This window comes from Microcaecilia unicolor, chromosome 8 (assembly GCF_901765095.1).
Source record: "Microcaecilia unicolor chromosome 8, aMicUni1.1, whole genome shotgun sequence".
Lineage (NCBI taxonomy): Eukaryota > Metazoa > Chordata > Amphibia > Gymnophiona > Siphonopidae > Microcaecilia > Microcaecilia unicolor.
In genome coordinates this window covers 59,559,610-59,577,967 of record NC_044038.1, presented here as the reverse complement: position 1 = coordinate 59,577,967, position 18,358 = coordinate 59,559,610, and the positions used below count along the sequence as shown (strand labels likewise).

The 18,358-nt window shown below is 45.7% G+C and overlaps 1 protein-coding gene across 4 annotated transcripts in view; it reads left to right on the top strand.

Annotated features, from left to right (window-relative positions):
• The first annotated feature begins 8,590 nt into the window (after positions 1-8,590).
• The window catches only part of RAB11FIP3 (RAB11 family interacting protein 3), a 304,304-nt gene continuing 294,536 nt past the window's right edge, over positions 8,591-18,358 (top strand). For all 4 annotated transcript variants that reach the window (XM_030211109.1, XM_030211107.1, XM_030211110.1 and 1 more), the window contains exon 1: positions 8,591-9,236. In XM_030211109.1, the coding sequence (XP_030066969.1) occupies positions 9,039-9,236 (198 nt within the window). In that variant the 5' untranslated portion in view covers positions 8,591-9,038. The remainder of the gene's footprint in view (positions 9,237-18,358) is intronic.

The window sequence follows — 18,358 nt, the reverse complement described above, 5'->3', positions numbered from 1 at the left end:
CCCAAAACCCGTATCTACACTAGTGCAGGCCATTTTTCAGCGCGCCTTTGTAAAAGGACCCCCAAGCCACTAAAGTTAGGCACGGTTTATAGAATAGCTCTTAAATATGGGAGTCGCTTTTAAATTTAGGCGTGCCCATTTACACCAATGAAAACATGGTACAACTGCCCACACCTGAATTTACGCACAGACCCCATTTAATCTATAATTGCACATGTAACTGGAATACACATTCTGTCCCAAAATGCCCATGACCCTCCCATTTCCAAACCCCCTTTTCTGGAATGCATGTAAAATCCAGGCGTGTACATGTTAATATATTTATATTAGCACCATTAATTGCTTGTTAAAAAGCCAATTATTGGCACTAATTGGCTTGTTCAATTAAATTATGCGTGCAAATTGGGCATTTGCCAAAATTTATGCATGCAATTTTTGGCAACTTTCTGCCTTTACTTATTTGTTCTGTCAATGGATATAGTTCTTTCAACTCACTCTTTCACCTTTCCTTTCTCTTTTATCCTCCGACTGCTTAAATTATGTACATAATTGTAGCCTATATTTACTTTATGTTATGAATATTGCAAATGGCTCAGCCAGCCCCCAATGGGCGGTAGAGCAAATATTTAATAAACTTGGAGATGACTCTAACAATTTCTAATCAATATCAAATTAATATAGTGATTTTTATTTCTATTGAATTTTATTAATTTGCAACAAAGTAATAGAAGTAGAATGTAGCAAAATAAGGGTCCCTTTTACTAAAATGTGCTAAGAAATGGACCTAGGGTGTTTTAACATGGACCTTTTCTAATGTAACCCTACAATAGGGAATTTTTCTTTTTGCAGATCCTGCACTAATTTTTCCATTAGTGCATGAGACCTGCAAAAAATATTAATGCAGGAGGCACTAAGGGATCCTTTTATTAATCTGCAGTAAAAATGGACAATTTTCCATTTTTTTGCTTTAATGGCTATGTGCTAATGTTGTCATTAACATGCAGTCATTGATAAAAATTACCACGTTAGCACTTACCAATACCCATTTTGTAGACAGTTAGGGCTCATGTAGTAATCCTGCACTAATTGGTTAGGAGTCCTTTTACTAAGCCGTGCTAAAAAGTGACCAGTGCTGTTGTCAGGACATGGGTTTTCTGTGTGCTGTGGCCACTTTTAGTATGGCGGTAAAATTGACCACCTTTCCATATATTTTTTTTTGTAATGGCCACTAGGGCCGCCGAGAGACTGGGCTGGGCCCAGGGCAAGGCTGGCCACCCCCGCTGCTGCCCCCCCCCCGAGGTCGTTGTCATCGCTGCCCCCCTCCACCTGCCCCCCCTCCGTCCACCACCGGGCAGGGCCCCCCTGAATTCAAATCATAGCGCCTCACCTCGACCTCGCTCCGTGTGAAAGAAGTGCAGCAGCGGCAGTCTGCAGATCGCCTCCCTTCGGGCCTTCCCTCCCTGTGTCCCACCCTCATCTGATGTAACTTGCACGAGGGCGGGACACAGGGAGGGAAGGCCCGAAGTGAGGCAATCTGCAGACTGCCGCTGCTGCGCTTCTTTCACACGGAGTGAGGTCGAGGTGAGGCGCTATGATTTGAATTCAGGAGGACCCAGCCCAGTGGTGGACAGAGGGGGGTGGGTGGAGGGGACTGCGGTGGCGGGCCCCCCTTGGAGGCCCGGGGAATTTTGTTCCCCCTGCTCCCCCCTCTCGGCGGTCCTGATGGCCACATGCTAATTTCCCCATTAGTGTGTGGGCAGTTCCGCGGGAGCCCTAATTGCCACCTATTTAGGTGACGGTAAGGGCACCCATGCTACTCCTGTGGCTAATCGGGTAGCGCGTGGTAATGTGTCCATGCTACCTGATTAGCACAGGCATGCTTACTCTCTGCCCATGAACACACCTCCTGCGCTAGAAAATACAAAATATTTTTCAGTGTGGGATTAGTGCACACTAAGCAGAAAATTACCACGGGGTGCCTCAGCGTGTCCCACAGTAGTGCTTTTTTAGCGTGCAGTAGGCTCGCATTAGGCCTACCACGCCTAAGTAAAAGGGCCCCTTAGTGCAGGTAATATAGCTGTGCTAATTGATTAGCACAGACCCACCCGCTCTCCATTCCCAGACATGCCCCCTCCATGCAAAGATTTTAAATTTTTTTTAGCACCTGTTTAGCATTTACCCCAGTATGCCTGAGCGCGTGCCACTGATAGGCACATTACCGCCAAAAACTTTAGTTTGTTTTGTGGTAAGTCTTTTTTCCTGCTTAACAAGAGGGCCCCTAAGTTCATTTTGTATTTTCTTGCCCACCTCCTCTCCCTTCCATTTACACAGTAAAAGATATTAAACAGTAATAACTTTCCAAGGAAATAAGGGGTCCTTTTACCAAGCTGCGGGAAAAAGGGCCCTGCACTAACAGTGGGGGGGGGGGGGGCGTTTTCCTATGTTCCAGGGCCTTTTTTACTGCAGCGGGTAAAAAAGCCCCCAGACACACATGACCATGCAGTAAGAGAACTCTTCCCACATGGCCATGCGGTGGGGAGCACTTCCCACCACCCATTGAACTAGCGATAAGGGCTCCTGCACTAACCCAGTGGTAACCGGGCAGCCCGTGGCGATGTCTGATTGCCTCTGGGTTATCGCAGTGCAAGCCATTTCCGAGGGTTTTCTTTTTCCCCCAGAAATGGTGCGCGCTCGAGGCGGGACTATTGCCGGCTGCTGCGTTGGGCCAGCGGTAGTCCTGGAAGAGCGAGCGGTAAGCCCGCGTTGGGCTTACCGCCACTCTGTAAAAGGGCCTCTAAATGACAAATACAGCACTACAATCTCAGAAAAGGGGTCAGGATAAATTAGATATTAAACACTGTCTGTTTGATATTCAGAATGACATGTGCAGTTGGCATCAGATTCCGACAGCATGAGTTACTAGGTTGAAATTTGCCCCTACTTGGCGGAGGTGAGTCTTTATTTGACCCAGTCAGCAGCAAAATTCAGCTCCTTGTTTTTTTCCTTAATGTCCTTAACATACCTTGCAATCTTCTCAGGTGAACCTGTTGCTTATCTCTCCCCTATTGAAAACTAGATTAGAACTACAAACAGAGATGTGTTTGACATTTTGACCAAATCATTGTGTAACATTCTTCCTTTTGAAGTTTGGATGGAAAACTCAATTAAGAAATGTAAGGAATGGGTAAAATCTTGGCTATACTCCAGTGCATTTACTGGCTCTTAGTGGTGCACCCTATTCTCCCGCATTATTACTGGTACCCTCAGTTATGTAGGTGTTGATTGGGGTTTGTTTAACGCTGCAGTCGAGGTTCTTATCCAGTTAAATCCCATTGAGCTAGCCAGTGCCGCTGAATATCCCTGCTAACTGGCTATCCCCTAACTAGCTAGGGGCCCCTTTACCAAGCTGCGGCAAAAGGGGGCCTGCGCTGGCTTCGGCGCATATATTTGATGAGTTCTGAGGCCCCTTTTTACTGCAGCAGGTAAAAGGTAGGTCGGTCTTTTTTATGTTTCAATGATTTTTATTGACAACAAATTCAAGTTACCAACAGAGCTATGTGTTAGGGTTACATAACATCTCCTTTGCTATCAAACATTATGTAATTTAATTAACCCCCGCCCTCCCTCCCACTTCCCACCTCCCCCCTCCCCTTCCCCCACCCCTATATAAAGAAAATGGTTGAAACACTTGCTGTGCGGCCATTTTGGTGGGCAGCCCATACCGCCAGCCATTGAGGGTGGCGGTAAGGGCTCCCACGCTAATCCGGTGGTAACTGGACAGCGCGCAGCACTGCCCGATTACTGCGGGGTACACGCCGAATATGACGGCATGTTGGGGGTGGGAACTACCGCTGGGCTGCTGCAGTATCCCAGCAGACCTTCCTTTTTAGCGAGTGTTAAGCCCGCGTTGGGCTTACCACTGCTTTGTAAAAGGGGCCCTAGGTTAGGTGTGGTGGAACATGGAAGAGCTTCAGCTTAGCTGGTTAGAAGCGATACTCAGTTCACTGACCAGCTAAGTAACTGCATAAAGTTACGAGAGTGAAAAGCTTTACTAAGTTTATATGGCGATATGGTCTCTTAGGCTTCTGTGGCTGGTGTCTTGATTGTACCAGTTGCCAGGTCTTGTCCCATCCATTATGCTGTGGCTGAAACATTGATTCCAGTTATTCAGATGTGGCAAGACCCTGTCAACCATAACAGTTTATGTGGCGATTTAAGCAGGCACCTATCTGAATAATTAACTGGTGTCTAGTTCACATCCAGGTCAGTGGAATATCCAGATATTCAATACTGGGAGTCATGAATGTCCAGCATTGAATATCTGGGATTAGCTCAGCCCATGGCTTGCAAGTAGGGAGTTGCACAGGGACATCAATTTCACTCATCCCCAATGGAATTCAAACCCATAAGAGTATAACATAAGAACATAAGTATTGCCATACTGGGATAGACCAAAGTTCCATCAAGTTCAGTATCCTGTTTCCAACAGTGGACAATCCAGTGCACAAGTACCTGGCAAGATCCCGAAACAGCAAAACAGATTTTAACACTGCTTATCCTAGAAATAAGCAGTGCATTTTCCCAAGTCCATCTTAATAATGGCTTATGGACTTTTCTTTTTAGGAAGTTATCCAAAACTTTTTAAAAACCCTGCTAAACTGTTTTACCATATTCTCTGGCAACAAATTCCAGAGTTTAATTACACATTGAGTGAAGAAATATTTTCTCTGGTTTGTTTTAAATTTACTACTTTGTAGCTTCATTGTGTGCCCCCTAGTCCTAGTATTTTTGGAAAGAGTAAAAAAGTGATTCACCTCTTCCCTTTCCATTCATAATTTTATAGACCTTTATCATATCTCACCTCAGCCATCTCTTCTCCAAGCTGAAGAACCCTTGTCACTTTAGCCTTTCCTCATAGGGATGTTATCCCATTCCCTTTATCATTTTCGAAGCCTTTCTCTGTACTTTTTCTAATTCCGTTATATTTATTTATTGCATTTGTATCCCACATTTTCTCACCTATTTGCAGGCTCAATGTGGCTTACAGAGGTCTGTTATGGTATTGCCATACCAGGATGTCAGATACAATTGTTGATGCAAAGAGATTAAGGTTGGAAAGAAGTATTAATAAAATAGGTATAGAAAGATGATTTTCGGATTAGAGTGGATTGGTGAGTTGGTATAGTTAAGCTATGGGGTCTCTTTGTAGGCCTTATTGAAGAGGTACGTCTTCAGGGATTTACGAAAGTTGGATATTTCGTCGATTGCTTTCAGGTTAGCTAGTAGTGCGTTCCACAACTGCATACTCATATAGAAGGAGGTCGCATGTACAAGAAACCTAACCTGAAGCAGGACATAATCTAAATAGCTAGGGCAAGGATCTTCTTTCTCTATGCATAGTACAGAATAGTGATTTGGTACTGATACCTGTTGTGCTTTTCTCCTTTATAACTTTTTTTTGTTGCTTTAAGTTTATTGGTGATGGGAATGCTCCAGGTGATCACACTGGCTTCATTCTCCACAGGTCTATCAGGTACATTACCTCATTGTTTTTCTTGGAGACAGATTTGCACAGTTTCCAGTGGATTAGTCATGCCACCTTATTTGTGACTTTTTTTTTATGTATAGATCTTCTTACATCAGCACATCACAGCCAGTAAAAAGATGCTTAATCATTTCCAGCTCAGTGATGCAGAATATGAATTTGTCTATTTTTTCATTTTTTTTCTATGCTTATTCCTGGGGGCGTAATGTGCAAAAAAAAAATATCTAAATTCTGCATGTTTATATTTGTCAGTGTAACACAATATAAATCATGGTCTTCAAAATGTAATAGAGGAAATAAAAAAAACAAAAACAAACCTACATTGCTGTGACCAAACCTGTAAGAGGATCTGGAAAGAAGCCACCTACTTGCTATGAAAGGGGTGCGGTGAGAGAAGTAGACAGTCCTGTTACAGGATTTCTTTCCTTTATTCTTTAACTACAGTGAGCCCCTCTCTCCCCTACCTAAAGTGTGTTGTGCTGCCATCTGTTTTGTAGGGCTGGGACTAGGGAGTGGTGAATGGGGCCTGATTCAAGCATTATATGGTGAAAGATATCCAGTAAAAACTCTTTTTCTCTAACTCTCTTCTTCTTTACTTCCTTCCCATGGCAGTGATAACAGCTGTGAGACTTGGTCTGGGGCCAGCAGGAGATTTGTAACTCATGTATTTTAACGCAACTACCACTCTGTATTTCTCATACCGGAATTGGCGTTCGCCATCACGGTACTATGTAAGCCACATTGAGTCTGCAAATAGGTGGGAAAATGTGGGATACAAATGCAACAAATAAATAATGTTAGTTTAAACTTTAAACACTTCTACTATTGCCCAGCAGAGCTGCACAGTGAGTGGGGGGGGGGGGGGGGGGGGGCAAGTGTGGGTTTCAGGGCAGCCTTTCATCCTGCGAGAATGGAGAAATGAGGAAAGGAAGGAGTTAAGGGAAAAAAACTTGGGAAGGTCAATTGGGGGGGGGGGGGGGGGAAGCATTTGGAAGAAGGAAGGGTTGTATGATGGAGGGCAAAAGCATGAGAAAAGAACAGCCTCTTTGTGAGAACAAGGTAGGGACAGAGAAATTATCTGCATATAATATATGTAACGCAACCAAATGGGGTTCACACTTTCTACAAAAGTGAAACACAACAGCAATAGGGTGGAAAGAACCCAAAGTCAAATGATCAGTCTCCACAGCAAGGTAAGATGCTCCAAAGGAAACCTTTATTATGACCCATAAAGGTTTCCTTTGGAGCATCTTACCTTGCTGTGGAGACTGATCATTTGACTTTGAGTTCTTTCCACCCTATTGCTGTTGTATAATATATGTAAACCATTGTGGTTGAACCACAGAAAGGTGGTTTACCAAATCCACAACCCTTTACCCCTTTTAGTATCTTCAGGACAGAGTGGTTAAACAGGGGTAAATGTGTCTGTAAAGAGGAAGTGAACCAGTGTGATGAGGGATAGCATGTCTGTAAAGAGGAAAGGTGCAAGTGAAATGGGACTTGATATATTGCCTTTCTGTGGTATTTTGCAACTACATTCAAAACAGTTTACATATATACAGGTACTTATTTTGTACTTGGGGGGAATGGAGGGTTAAGTGACTTGCCCACAATCACAAGGATTTGCAGTGGGAATCAAACCCAGTTCCCCAGGATCAAAGTCTGCTGCACTAACCATTAGGCCACTCCAGGGGGTAAAGAGTGTCTTGAACAATAAATAATAGTGGAAAACAATTAGCCATAATCTCATGGAATCTGGATTCTATATATGGTGCCCAAATTTGGGTGTTCTCCCAAGATGCAGGTGTAATTTAATTGGCTAACAAGCTGTTAACCATCAATAATTGGATACTAACAACCAGTTGACATTATTTGGCACTGATTAGGATTTGTGCATGCATCTGGCTGTGCCTATTCTTTAATGATGGATGCCTAAATCCCATAATGTGCAACCCAAAAGGGGGCATGGCCATGGAAGGGGCATAGATCGGCCAGGGAATTCCAAAATGCTGCATGCAGTGTTATGGAATAACAAGTCAGCATGCCCAACTTGAGTGCAAGGATTTACACCAGGTTTCAGCAGGTGTGTCTGGTGCCCTGAGAATTGGCACTAAGTGCTATTCTATACAGGGTGCATGCCCTTTATACAATAGCTATATAGCTCCTTTTCCAACACCCATTTTTGAATGCCATTTATAGAATTCCCCCCCCCCCCAATACTACTCAACTAAATATTACCTTGGTAAGAATAATTCATGAATAATTTAAATCAAGCATATAATTTAAAAAAGTCCAATCCCATCTTGAAAGCTATATAGGTTTTTGCTTGTCATTATGCAGACTTTTATGTTATTTTGCAAAGTGAATGGCAATGAAAGGCGTATTACTGTTTTAGAGGTGACATGGGTCGAATACTGTTGAGGACCATGGAATATATGTTATAGAACTAAAAGTGTATGTTTAATACAAAAATTCTGTCTAATCCTCCCATAATGGTGATTTTTACTGGTTGGTTTCTTTATGCACTGAACGCCCTGTGGACTTTTCTTATATTCTCTTTAATAGCTAATTTAAAGTTGGAGGAGGGCTGTGATGTGCGGTGGTGGCCATGATGGGTGAAAGTATCACCTTAGTTCACCCCGCGATATCATTGGTCTGCTGCTTCCCCTTCCCCACTTAATTGATAGCGACAAGTCCTGAGCAGAACAGCGCCTCTTTGTAATCAATTCCTAACCTCACAACAAAAGTGAACTCGAATTAAAAAAAAAAAAAAAGGAGAGGTGTAATTCAGAATATCAGCTCAGCCTCCAAGGCACTGAAGCCTGCAGAATCAGCAGCAGCTATCGTTAGGGCAACTAGGCCCTGCTAAAGGAACGGGCTCAGCGACCGGTTTCCTACCTCCCACCACCGTTCACAAGAACCATTCTCCTCTATTGTTGTGGGGACGGGGACTCGGGAGGCTGCACTGTGCATGGAGCATGCGCAGTGTGAGTCACTGCGGAACCGGAAGCGGCGGTTGATTACGTTTCGGTGTCGCTGCGCGTGCGCGACAGAGTGCAGCACTCGCCTGTCGCTCGCCGCCTCACACATTCTGTAATTCAGTTTGTCCCGGTAGGTGCTGGAGGTGTGCAAAGGGACGGGAGCGAAAGGAGGAAAACCGTGACTCCCGTAGTAGCGGAACAGGGTGAAATAAAAAAGTATCCTGCCCGTACGTTTACAAAGGAGCCTAATTTAGTGGGCAGCACCGCTGTTCTTTCTGGCAACCTGGTCTCGTGAGCGCAGCGTCAGGCTGCAGGTGTCCGTTTCTCAGCGCAGCAGAGAACGGCGGAAAAGTTGGACGGGCCGGGGCCCGGGTGGCTCACCCCCTTTCCATGCCTATGGCTCGGCTTCGTGCAGAGTGAGCTCCTTTGCGCTGAGGATTTCTCACCCGAGCATCATACCATCGTCCCGGAGATTGCCGTGGTCCCTGCCTTTTGCGGTAGAACGCACATTGATGTGGGATGTGGGATCAGCAGATCTGCACTTTCATAGGAACGCAGACTCGCCGGCCGGTTTCGGTCAGGCAGAACCCATGTGCGAACATGATGCCTCTCGCCTTCGAGCTGTGTTTGATGCTTTGGATCGAGATGGTGATGGGTTTGTCCGGATGGAAGAGTTTGTCCAGTTTGCTACAGTTTATGGAGCTGAACAGGTAACTTTGTTATTTTTTAAATGTAAGACCTTGAAAATGGACTATTTCTAAAGCAGACTCTTTAATTCTCTCTCTCTCTCTCTCTCTCTATATATATATATATATTCAAATTTGTGCATGCACCATTCGTGTCGGGTGCTTTATACATTAGCCACAGTCTTGTAATATTTGTGTATGATTAAGATCTATATTAAGTATACCACAGTTCTAATTTTTGCAATAGTGGGAATATATGAGCCTCTGTTAAATATAATTTTTTTTGTTTGCAGTGGAGACTCAGACTATCATTATGGTGTCATTAAATTGTGTCTGTACCTGGGATGGTATAAACTGAGCACCAAGGTGAAATTAAGAATTTGGAATTCTTTATGCATGCTGTGATGGTTCATGATTTGGTGTGCTTGGGAAGGCAGTTTGCCACAGTTTTTCAAGTTGCATTATGCTTTGTGAAGAAACATGCTTGCTTTCACATGGTTGCCTTGCTGTAATAAGGCCCTTTGGCACGCTTAGCGAACCTTAATAAAAAAAAAATAGAAAATTGCAAAATATTTGAGGTTTACATAGTATCATAGCATATTCTCATAACTGAACTTCAGGTTTGACATTCTTACATTTGTAATGGCTTCTCAAAAGTAAAAAGCTACTAAGTATTTTTACCTTTTTGTCCATCCCATCAGCTAAATGTTAACCAGCCCACTGCTGGTCAAATGTTGGTAACATGTGAATCCTGTTAAATCCTGAGCCCTCATGTTCTTTTCTAACTTTGAGAGTCTTGCTGTGGGATATTTTGCAACTACATTCAAAGTGGTTTACATAGTATATTCAGGTACTTATTTGTACCAGGGAAAATGGAGGGTTAAGTGACTTGCCCAGAGTCACAAGGAGCTGCAGTGGGAATCGAACTCAGTTCCCCAGGATCAAAGTCCACTGCACTAACCACTAGGCTACTCCTCCACTCCACTAATATATATTTTTTGAAACATAATTCTTACTGTAAGCCAACAAGCAGTAAGACAAATATGACAATAACAAAGATTTTACATTTCTGTCAAGTATTATCAGCCCACACTCCCCCTTCCCATGTTAGAAACCAAGGCTTTCAGGCTTGGTGGACTCTTATTCAAGACTCTGAGCTGTGTTTTTAAAAATGAGCAAAACAAACGCTTCAGCAGCTGGCCAAGATAAGTCTCAAGTATGTTCTAAGTGTAAACAAGCACATTCATTGATAAAATTGTGTATTTAGGAAAACAGAAGTGCACTCCTTAGTCAACTGTTAGAGCATTTGTTTCGTACCATTGAAGCACTCATTGAATCTGTGCCTGTTATGATGATCAGTTGTATTTGTTTGGCTTATAAACTTAAATTTGTTAAAGCAAAATCTTTAATAATGGGCCAGCCCAGTGGTAGTACTGTCCTGTAGAGGACCTGGGTTCATAAGCCAGATCAGATCTTTTGCCTCCTGGATTGGCCATGCCGGGTGTAGCTACAGAAGCAAAGCTCACAGCAGCTTCCCAACCTTCCTGGGAAGGGGACTGGATTTCCAATCATCCTTCAATGGAAACGTCTAGTGACTGGATTTATGGCCTGCTATTGCAGGACTCTAGTGCAGTGGTGGGGAGAGGAGAGACACAGTTGGAAAAGTTATTTGTGGTTGTGAATGAAAGCTCATGCTGTGGCAAAGCAGTGATTGTTTGGACCCCATGAGCCTTGTGCAGGACCCGCCTTTACTGATAAGAGTTTGGGGGGGGGGGGGGGAGGAGGGGATTTACCTTCAGTTTCAAAAGATGGTTTCCAGCAGAGCTGGCCCAAGAAATTCAGCCAGTTTGAACCTGCATCCTAATTGTATGGGAGCTGGATGAGCTCTAGTTGCCTGATCCTGGTAGGGCCTCTTTGAATCCTGATGTAGTGTCACTGGCTACCCTTCCTTGCCACCCCCAACAGAGATAGATTCCAAAGTGAGTTGAAAGTCCAGAGGAGCAGCAGGAAATTCCTTACAAAACACCTCCCTAAATAAGCAGGCTCCCAATTCTGTCAGGTTTTGTTACCATTATTGTTCCCACAGGAGCTGTGTACTTATGCCAAGTTCTTTGGTTACCATGATCCTGGCCATAGTTCTGATTATGCTGCACATTTAGATAAGTAGCACAATGCCTAGGTGCAGATAAGCCTCAGTATCATATTTTCAGTGATGTTTATTCAAAGAGTATAGATTAAATGCATAGGCGGCTGCTATTTTGCCCTTCAGTAAGGGCAAAAATACATTTTCACAGAAGTGTTGGCAATAATTGTTTTGCAGGTAGCCTGTATGATAATGATTCAAGCAAGTGCCTACTTAACAAATCTATAACTTACCAGTGCTCCAGGATGTTTTGTTACTATAGTTTTTTTTACTCATATATATGTCTCAGAATGCTAAAGTTATGGGCCAAATGCACTGAAGGGGTTTCCTCACAGTTGGGCCAATGCTTAGAAGTCAGCACTCTCTGAACAGCGCATGATCAATACCATTGGAGCAGTGCTGAAAAATAGCTTCTGAATGCACAACTGTAAAAAGATGCAAATGATATGTGCACTGTTTGACTGAAAGCACAGGGGAGGAACATGACTGGTTCATGCGCACAAGAGTTTTGCGAGGAATGGGTTGAGAACCACTGCTTTGAGTTAAAGGGATAAAGACTATTTTTACATTTATTATGGATATTACTTATGCCTTTTCAGGGATAGCTCAAGGGAGTTCCATTCAGGTATTCTGGCTTGCCCAAGATCACAAGGAGCAGCAGTGGGATTTGAACCCAGGCTTCCTTGGTTGTCAATGCCTTGCTCTAACCACTAGGCTACTCCTACACTCCAAGAGACACTGTTCTAATGACACTGTTATACAATGTATAAAAAGCTGGTATCACCTGATCATGCTAATTGGATGGATGACAACCTGGAATGGTAGCTCAGTAAAGCTCAGCCAGTACCCAGGAGCCTTCCTACAGCTGTCTATCTGGAGGCCAGTGCTAGATTCAGGGGGGGATTCTGTTGGTGGCTTCTTCTGCTGACTCCGATATTTCACAACATGTCCAGTCTTTGTGTGATAAGAATAATTGTTGATAGGTGAAGTATGTACTGCAGTTGAAGGCCTGCCCCATGATCTGTCTTCACCTCCCTGGTGTGGGAGTTGGAGGGGGGAGAGCTATGTCTGTTTAAACCTATCTGTGCACTTTACATAGCTTATTATAAATACTGCTCTATATCTGTTTTTTCATTCAGTATTGCTTTTGTGTCTGTAGCATTTATGCTTTGATTTGAATACTAGTAGTTACATACATGACACTATTAATTAAGCCATAATTGAGGCTAACAATCATTGGCATTAATTTGTACTAATATACACTTACATGTGTAACTGCACTTAGTCCTTTTTTCTTCAGTGTTAATGCATAATTTCTAACATATTCAATTGCAAGGGGCTGTGTGCATGGGAGGGTCATGGGCCAGGGTATGTCTAGCACTTGCACACTAACTTTATAGAATTATGTCAAGTGCACAACTGAACATTTACACCTGCTGTAGAACTGATGTAAATGCATGTGCCTATATATAGGCACATAAACGTGGACATATGCTAGTATTCTAGAATGGCAATTATGTGCGTAATTGCCATTGTAAAATTTGTGCCTGACATGATATAGTTTAGCGCTCATCCTTGGGTGATGTTTCTTGAGTTGATCCCTTAGTATTTTGGGTATAAGCAGAGAGACTTTGAAAAGTGCACACAGAATTAGGGTGGTTTTCATAGATGAGACAGGATATTTCAATGCACTGGGAAGGACATTGAAAACAAAAGGAGTTTTCCTTTCTTTGTGGCCTGGCAAGATGAGATGAAGTGTCTTGTAATTCTGTGACATCTGAGATCCAGTGTAATTTAATCTGAAGTCTCCTAGTGTAATGGAGTTGATAGATGAGCTCATCTGCTACTTTGAAAACACTGCATTTTTTATTTGGGGGGGGGGGGGGAGGGGAGGGCCACTGTAACAAGTTTCTGCCTGCTCCTTTGTACTTCCATTTCTAGAGCTGGCTTCCAGTGCTATGAGTTCATACCCAACAATATAGGGATTTTTTCCCTCTCATTTTATAGGACTTTCCAGATGATTTAGCTCGGTCATTGCAGCAACAGTGCTCAGTTGGGAGCCAGGCAGTGAGGCTCCCTCCTGCACCTTGCAATTATGAACCTTAAATCCATGACTGCTGCACAGTGATTGAGGCTTCCTTCCTCCCTGCTACATACCCCACTCCAGATAATGGAAGATCAAACCTTGGAACTGATTCCCATCCCTTTCACATAGCCAATGGGCTAGCCCCAACACCACTGTTTTAGCAAGATCAGTTTACTGGGAGCCATTAGTATAAGAGACACATCTGGTTGTCCAGGGACCTCAGTGTGGATCTTTCACTTTGCAAAGTGCATCTACAGCCAAGAGAGTGTGAACAATTTCCATACTTATGTGGGAAAACTATTGTTTGGGACTTGTTTGGCTGATCGTGGTTTCTCTTAAAGTAGTAGATTATGTGACAATAGATTAGAAGATTAGAAATTTGACACTTTGATTTTTTAAATCTAAAATGTGTAAGGCTAGTATTTTTCATCCCTTGTTCCTAGCTTTGGATAATGGTGACGTGTTCTGCAGTCATCCCTTATTATGTGGAACCACATGATTACTGTTTACCCTTCACATTTATTGCAGAAATTTACAGACTAAGCCATTTCTTTTCAACTTGGTGAATATAGATATCTGTTTCATAAAATGTGAAATAAGCCAATGTGGCTTAAAACTAATCTTTTCTATCACTGTAATTACAAATCAGCTTTAGGTAAGATCAATCCAGACAGATTGATCAGTTCTAGACAAGACCAGTGCTTTTTTTGTGCCTGTATGGCGTACCGGCACCTTTTTTGTGAGGTCCGGCTCACCTGCCTGCTCCCTTCCGTTCGTGCACCCATGCTTCCTGCTTTGAAATCTTTAATTTACCCGGTCGTGGCGAACTGGCAGTAAAAGCAGCAGGCAGGCAGGCTCGCCTCCTCGTCGCTTCCCTTCCTTCTTGGCATGTCTCGCCTTCCTCTGATGTAATTTCCTTTCCGCAAGGGAAGAACGCGCTGAGAGGGAAGGGAAGCTACGAGGAGGCAAGCCTGCCTGTTGCTTTTACTGCCAGTTAGCCGCGACTTCAGGTAAACTAAAGATTTAAAGGCAGGGAGCACGGGTGCACGTACGGAAAGTCAGGGAGCTGAGGGAGGGCGGCGGGGGGGGGGAGCTGTGGTTTGAACGAATCGCTGGACATGGAGAGGAGAGCAGGAGATAGAGGAGAATTGCTGGACATGAATGGATGGAGGAGTTGGCGGGGAGAGAGGAGAAATGCTGGAGTTCGATGGGGGAGAGGGGAGAGAGAATTACTGCTTTATATGGATACGGGGAGGGAAGAGAGAGGAGAAATGCTGGACATGGATGGAGGGGAGGAAAGAAAAAAGAAGATGCACATGGCTGGAGATGAGGGAAAGGGAATAGAGGAGAAAAACTGCACATGGATGGAGAAAATAGGCAAAAGCTGGATCCACGTTATACCTCCTCCAGCGAATTCCACGGAGGAGGATCCAGCTTTTACTTATGGATGTAGGGCAAGAAATGAAGAAAAAAGGCGGAAAGTAAAGAAATAAATGGAAAGGAAGCCTGTAAAAGGAGTTAAGAGAACATATAGAGAGCAGCAGAATCAGAGACTGGGACCAATATGGATAGAAAAACAAAGTCACCAGACAACAAAGGTAGAAAAAATAATTTTATTTTCATTTTAGTGGTCACAAGATAGAAGGGAGTGAAGTGTCAGCAGTCATAGAAGCGGGTTACTGAGCTAGGCTGCGTGGAGTTTTGAGAGTTTCCATAAGCTCAGGTATAATAGTGCTTCCATATCATCAAGCTGATCAATCCATAGACTGGTGGGTTGTGTCCATCTACCAGCAGGTGGAGATAGAGAGCAAACTTTTGCCTCCCTATATGTGGTCATGTGCTGCCGGAAACTCCTCAGTATGTTCTCTATCTCAGCAGGTGGTGGTCACACACAGCAGCAGCTCTGGCTAGGCCTCCAAGCCTAATTCTTAGGTTTTGTTGAGTGCCTGGGGTTGAGGGCTCTTTTGAGCAAGTGCAAACCTGGTGGTGCCAGGTCCCTCCTTTTCTCCCCCCTCCCGCTGGCTCCGTTAACAAAAAAAAAAAAAAAAAAAAATTTTGAACGTCCTTAAAGGCGTTTATTTCGACGTTTATTTAAACGTTTATTGCAGCTACTCACTGGGACACCAGGTCGTTACAGCTCGGAGCGGCAAGCAGGTAATTTTTACCTTTTTATAGCGGGCAGGGGGTTCCCCGATTCTTCTCCTCGTGGCATATGGCGTCGGAGGGCGAGGGCGCAAAGAGTCGCTCCCCGGATCGCTTGAGCGATTCTAGAGGGGATGCGGGGGTCTTAAAGCCTGATTCGCCCTTGTTGGGTGACAGTTTCGTGACCGATGAATGTCCCGGTCCTTCCTCCGGCGTGGCGGTTTTTCCCGCCATAAACGCCCATCCCACGCTCCTCGCCTCCGCCATCTTGGCCGGCCACGCGGCTCGGACGGCTTCTTCTTGGGCCGCCCTTGAGGTTGGAGACATTAATGCCATGAACGCCCTTAATTTGGGCGACGGCACAAAAGCGGCTAAAGTTAAGCGCCGTTCTTCCCGCGCGGCTCCTTCGCGGAGTGTCGCGCCGGACGCCATTTTGGATGCGCAGCATGTCTCTCTCCCGCTCTTGCGAGCGCCGGTTGAGGGTGCGTCTAGGGCTGTAGCCCAGGCTGCGGAAGTGCACAGTCTGGGGGGTTTCTCCCCCGAGTTTGTTTTGCTGCTGCATCAGGCCTTCCTTATGCAAAACGCTGCCCCTGCTCCCTCGTCTGGTAAAGAGGTTGAGGTTCCCAGAGGTAAACGCCCTCGGGTTGATTCCCAGGCCTTGGAGGACTTTGTCTCCTCCAATGTAGATGAGGGCAGCGTATCTGAGTTCTCCCAACGGTCCTTTGCGGATTCCTTGGAGGAGACGGATCCCCGCTCGGATGCAGCGGATGACCCCTCTGCAGCGCGGCTTTTTAGCTCAGAGGATTTGCCCAACCTGTTGATACAGGCCATGGACACTTTGAAGATTTCCTCTCCGGAGGACGTCTCTCCCTCAGCCCCTGTTGGCTCTGCCATTATGCTGGGGACGAAGCGCCCGCCTAGAACCTTCCACGTGCATGATGCCATGCACACCTTAATTTTGGCTCAATGGGATGTCCCTGAAGCGAGCCTTAAAGTGGCTAGGGCTATGTCCCGCCTCTATCCTTTGACTGAAAGTGAACGTGAGGCCTATCTGTGGCCTAACGTGGATTCTTTAATCACTGCGGTGACTAAGAAAACGGCGTTGCTGGTGGAAGGTGGCACGGCCCTAAAGGACGCCCAAGACAGAAGATTGGAGGCGGCCTTAAGGTCGTCCTTTGAGGCGGCTGCTTTAAGTTTGCAGGCCTCAGTTTGCGGCTCCTATGTGGCCAGGGCGTGCCTGACTATGGTGCAGCGGGCTTCCCCCTCGGATCATTCCTTGAGGGCTGATTGGCCGGCCCTGGAATCGGGCTTAGCCTATTTGGCAGACTTGCTGTATGATGTCTTGAGGGCCTCAGCTAAAGGCATGGCTCAGACAATCTCTGCGCGGCGGTGGCTTTGGCTGAAACATTGGTCTGCTGACCACGCCTCTAAATCCCGCCTGGCTAGATTGCCTTTTAAAGGCAAGCTGCTCTTTGGGGTCGAGCTGGACAAAATCGTGACCGATCTCGGCACGTCTAAGGGCAAGAAGTTACCAGAGGTCAGGGCTCGGGCTAGTACTCGTCCCGGTACCTCCAGAGGACGGTTTCAGGAAGCCCGTCGGTACCGCCCGGGCAGGTCGGGTTCCTCTGCCCCCTCTTCCTTTAAGAGGAATTTCTCCCCCAAGCAGCATTCCTTTCGCAGAGACCGCCGTCCCGGAGGTGCTCCCTCCGGTCCTCCCCCAGGGTCTCGTACCCAATGACGGGGCCTTGGTCCACGCCCCAGTGCAGATTGGAGGACGGCTGTCCTCGTTTCTGGGCGAGTGGACCACAATAACTTCAGACGCTTGGGTGCTGGAAGTCATCAAAGACGGCTACAGGCTAGAGTTCTGCCGACCCTTAAGAGGCGGGTTTGTACTCTCTCCCTGCAAGTCTCCGGTCAAAGCTGTGGCAGTGCAGCAGACCTTGGACAATCTGATCCGCCTGGGTGCGGTCGTTCCGGTGCCAGAAAATCAGCTTGGCAAGGGACGTTACTCCATTTACTTTGTGGTACCAAAGAAAGGAGGTTCTGTGCGGCCTATCCTCGACCTCAAAGGGGTCAATAGGGCCTTGAAAGTTCGGCACTTTCGCATGGAGACTCTCCGCTCTGTTATAGCGGCAGTGAAGGCAGGAGAGTACCTGGCATCCTTGGACATCAAGGAAGCGTACTTGCATATTCCCATCTGGCCTCCTCATCAACGCTTTCTGCGTTTTGCAGTCCTGGGCCGACACTTCCAGTTCAGAGCCCTCCCGTTCGGGTTGGCTACTGCTCCGCGGACCTTCTCCAAAGTAATGGTGGTCATCGCGGCCTTCCTGAGGAAGGAAGGAGTTCAAGTCCATATCTTATCTGGACGACTGGTTGATCCGAGCCCCCTCTTATGCAGAGTGCGGCAAAGCTGTGGACCGGGTAGTTGCTCTTTTGAGCTCCCTGGGATGGATCATCAACTGGGAGAAAAGCCAGCTGCGCCCGACTCAGTCCCTGGAGTATCTGGGAGTTCGATTCGACACCCAAGTGGGCAGAGTGTTCCTGCCAGACAATCGGATTGTCAAGCTTCAGGCTCAGGTGGACCAGTTCCTAGTAGCCTCTCCTCTTCGGGCTTGGGACTATGTGCAGCTGTTGGGCTCTATGACGGCCACGATGGAAGTAGTGCCCTGGGCCAGGGCTCATAGACCACTACAACAATCTCTGCTGCAGCGCTGGACTCCGATGTCAGAGTATTATGCTGTGCGCCTTCCCTTGGACCCAGCAGTGCGCAAGGCG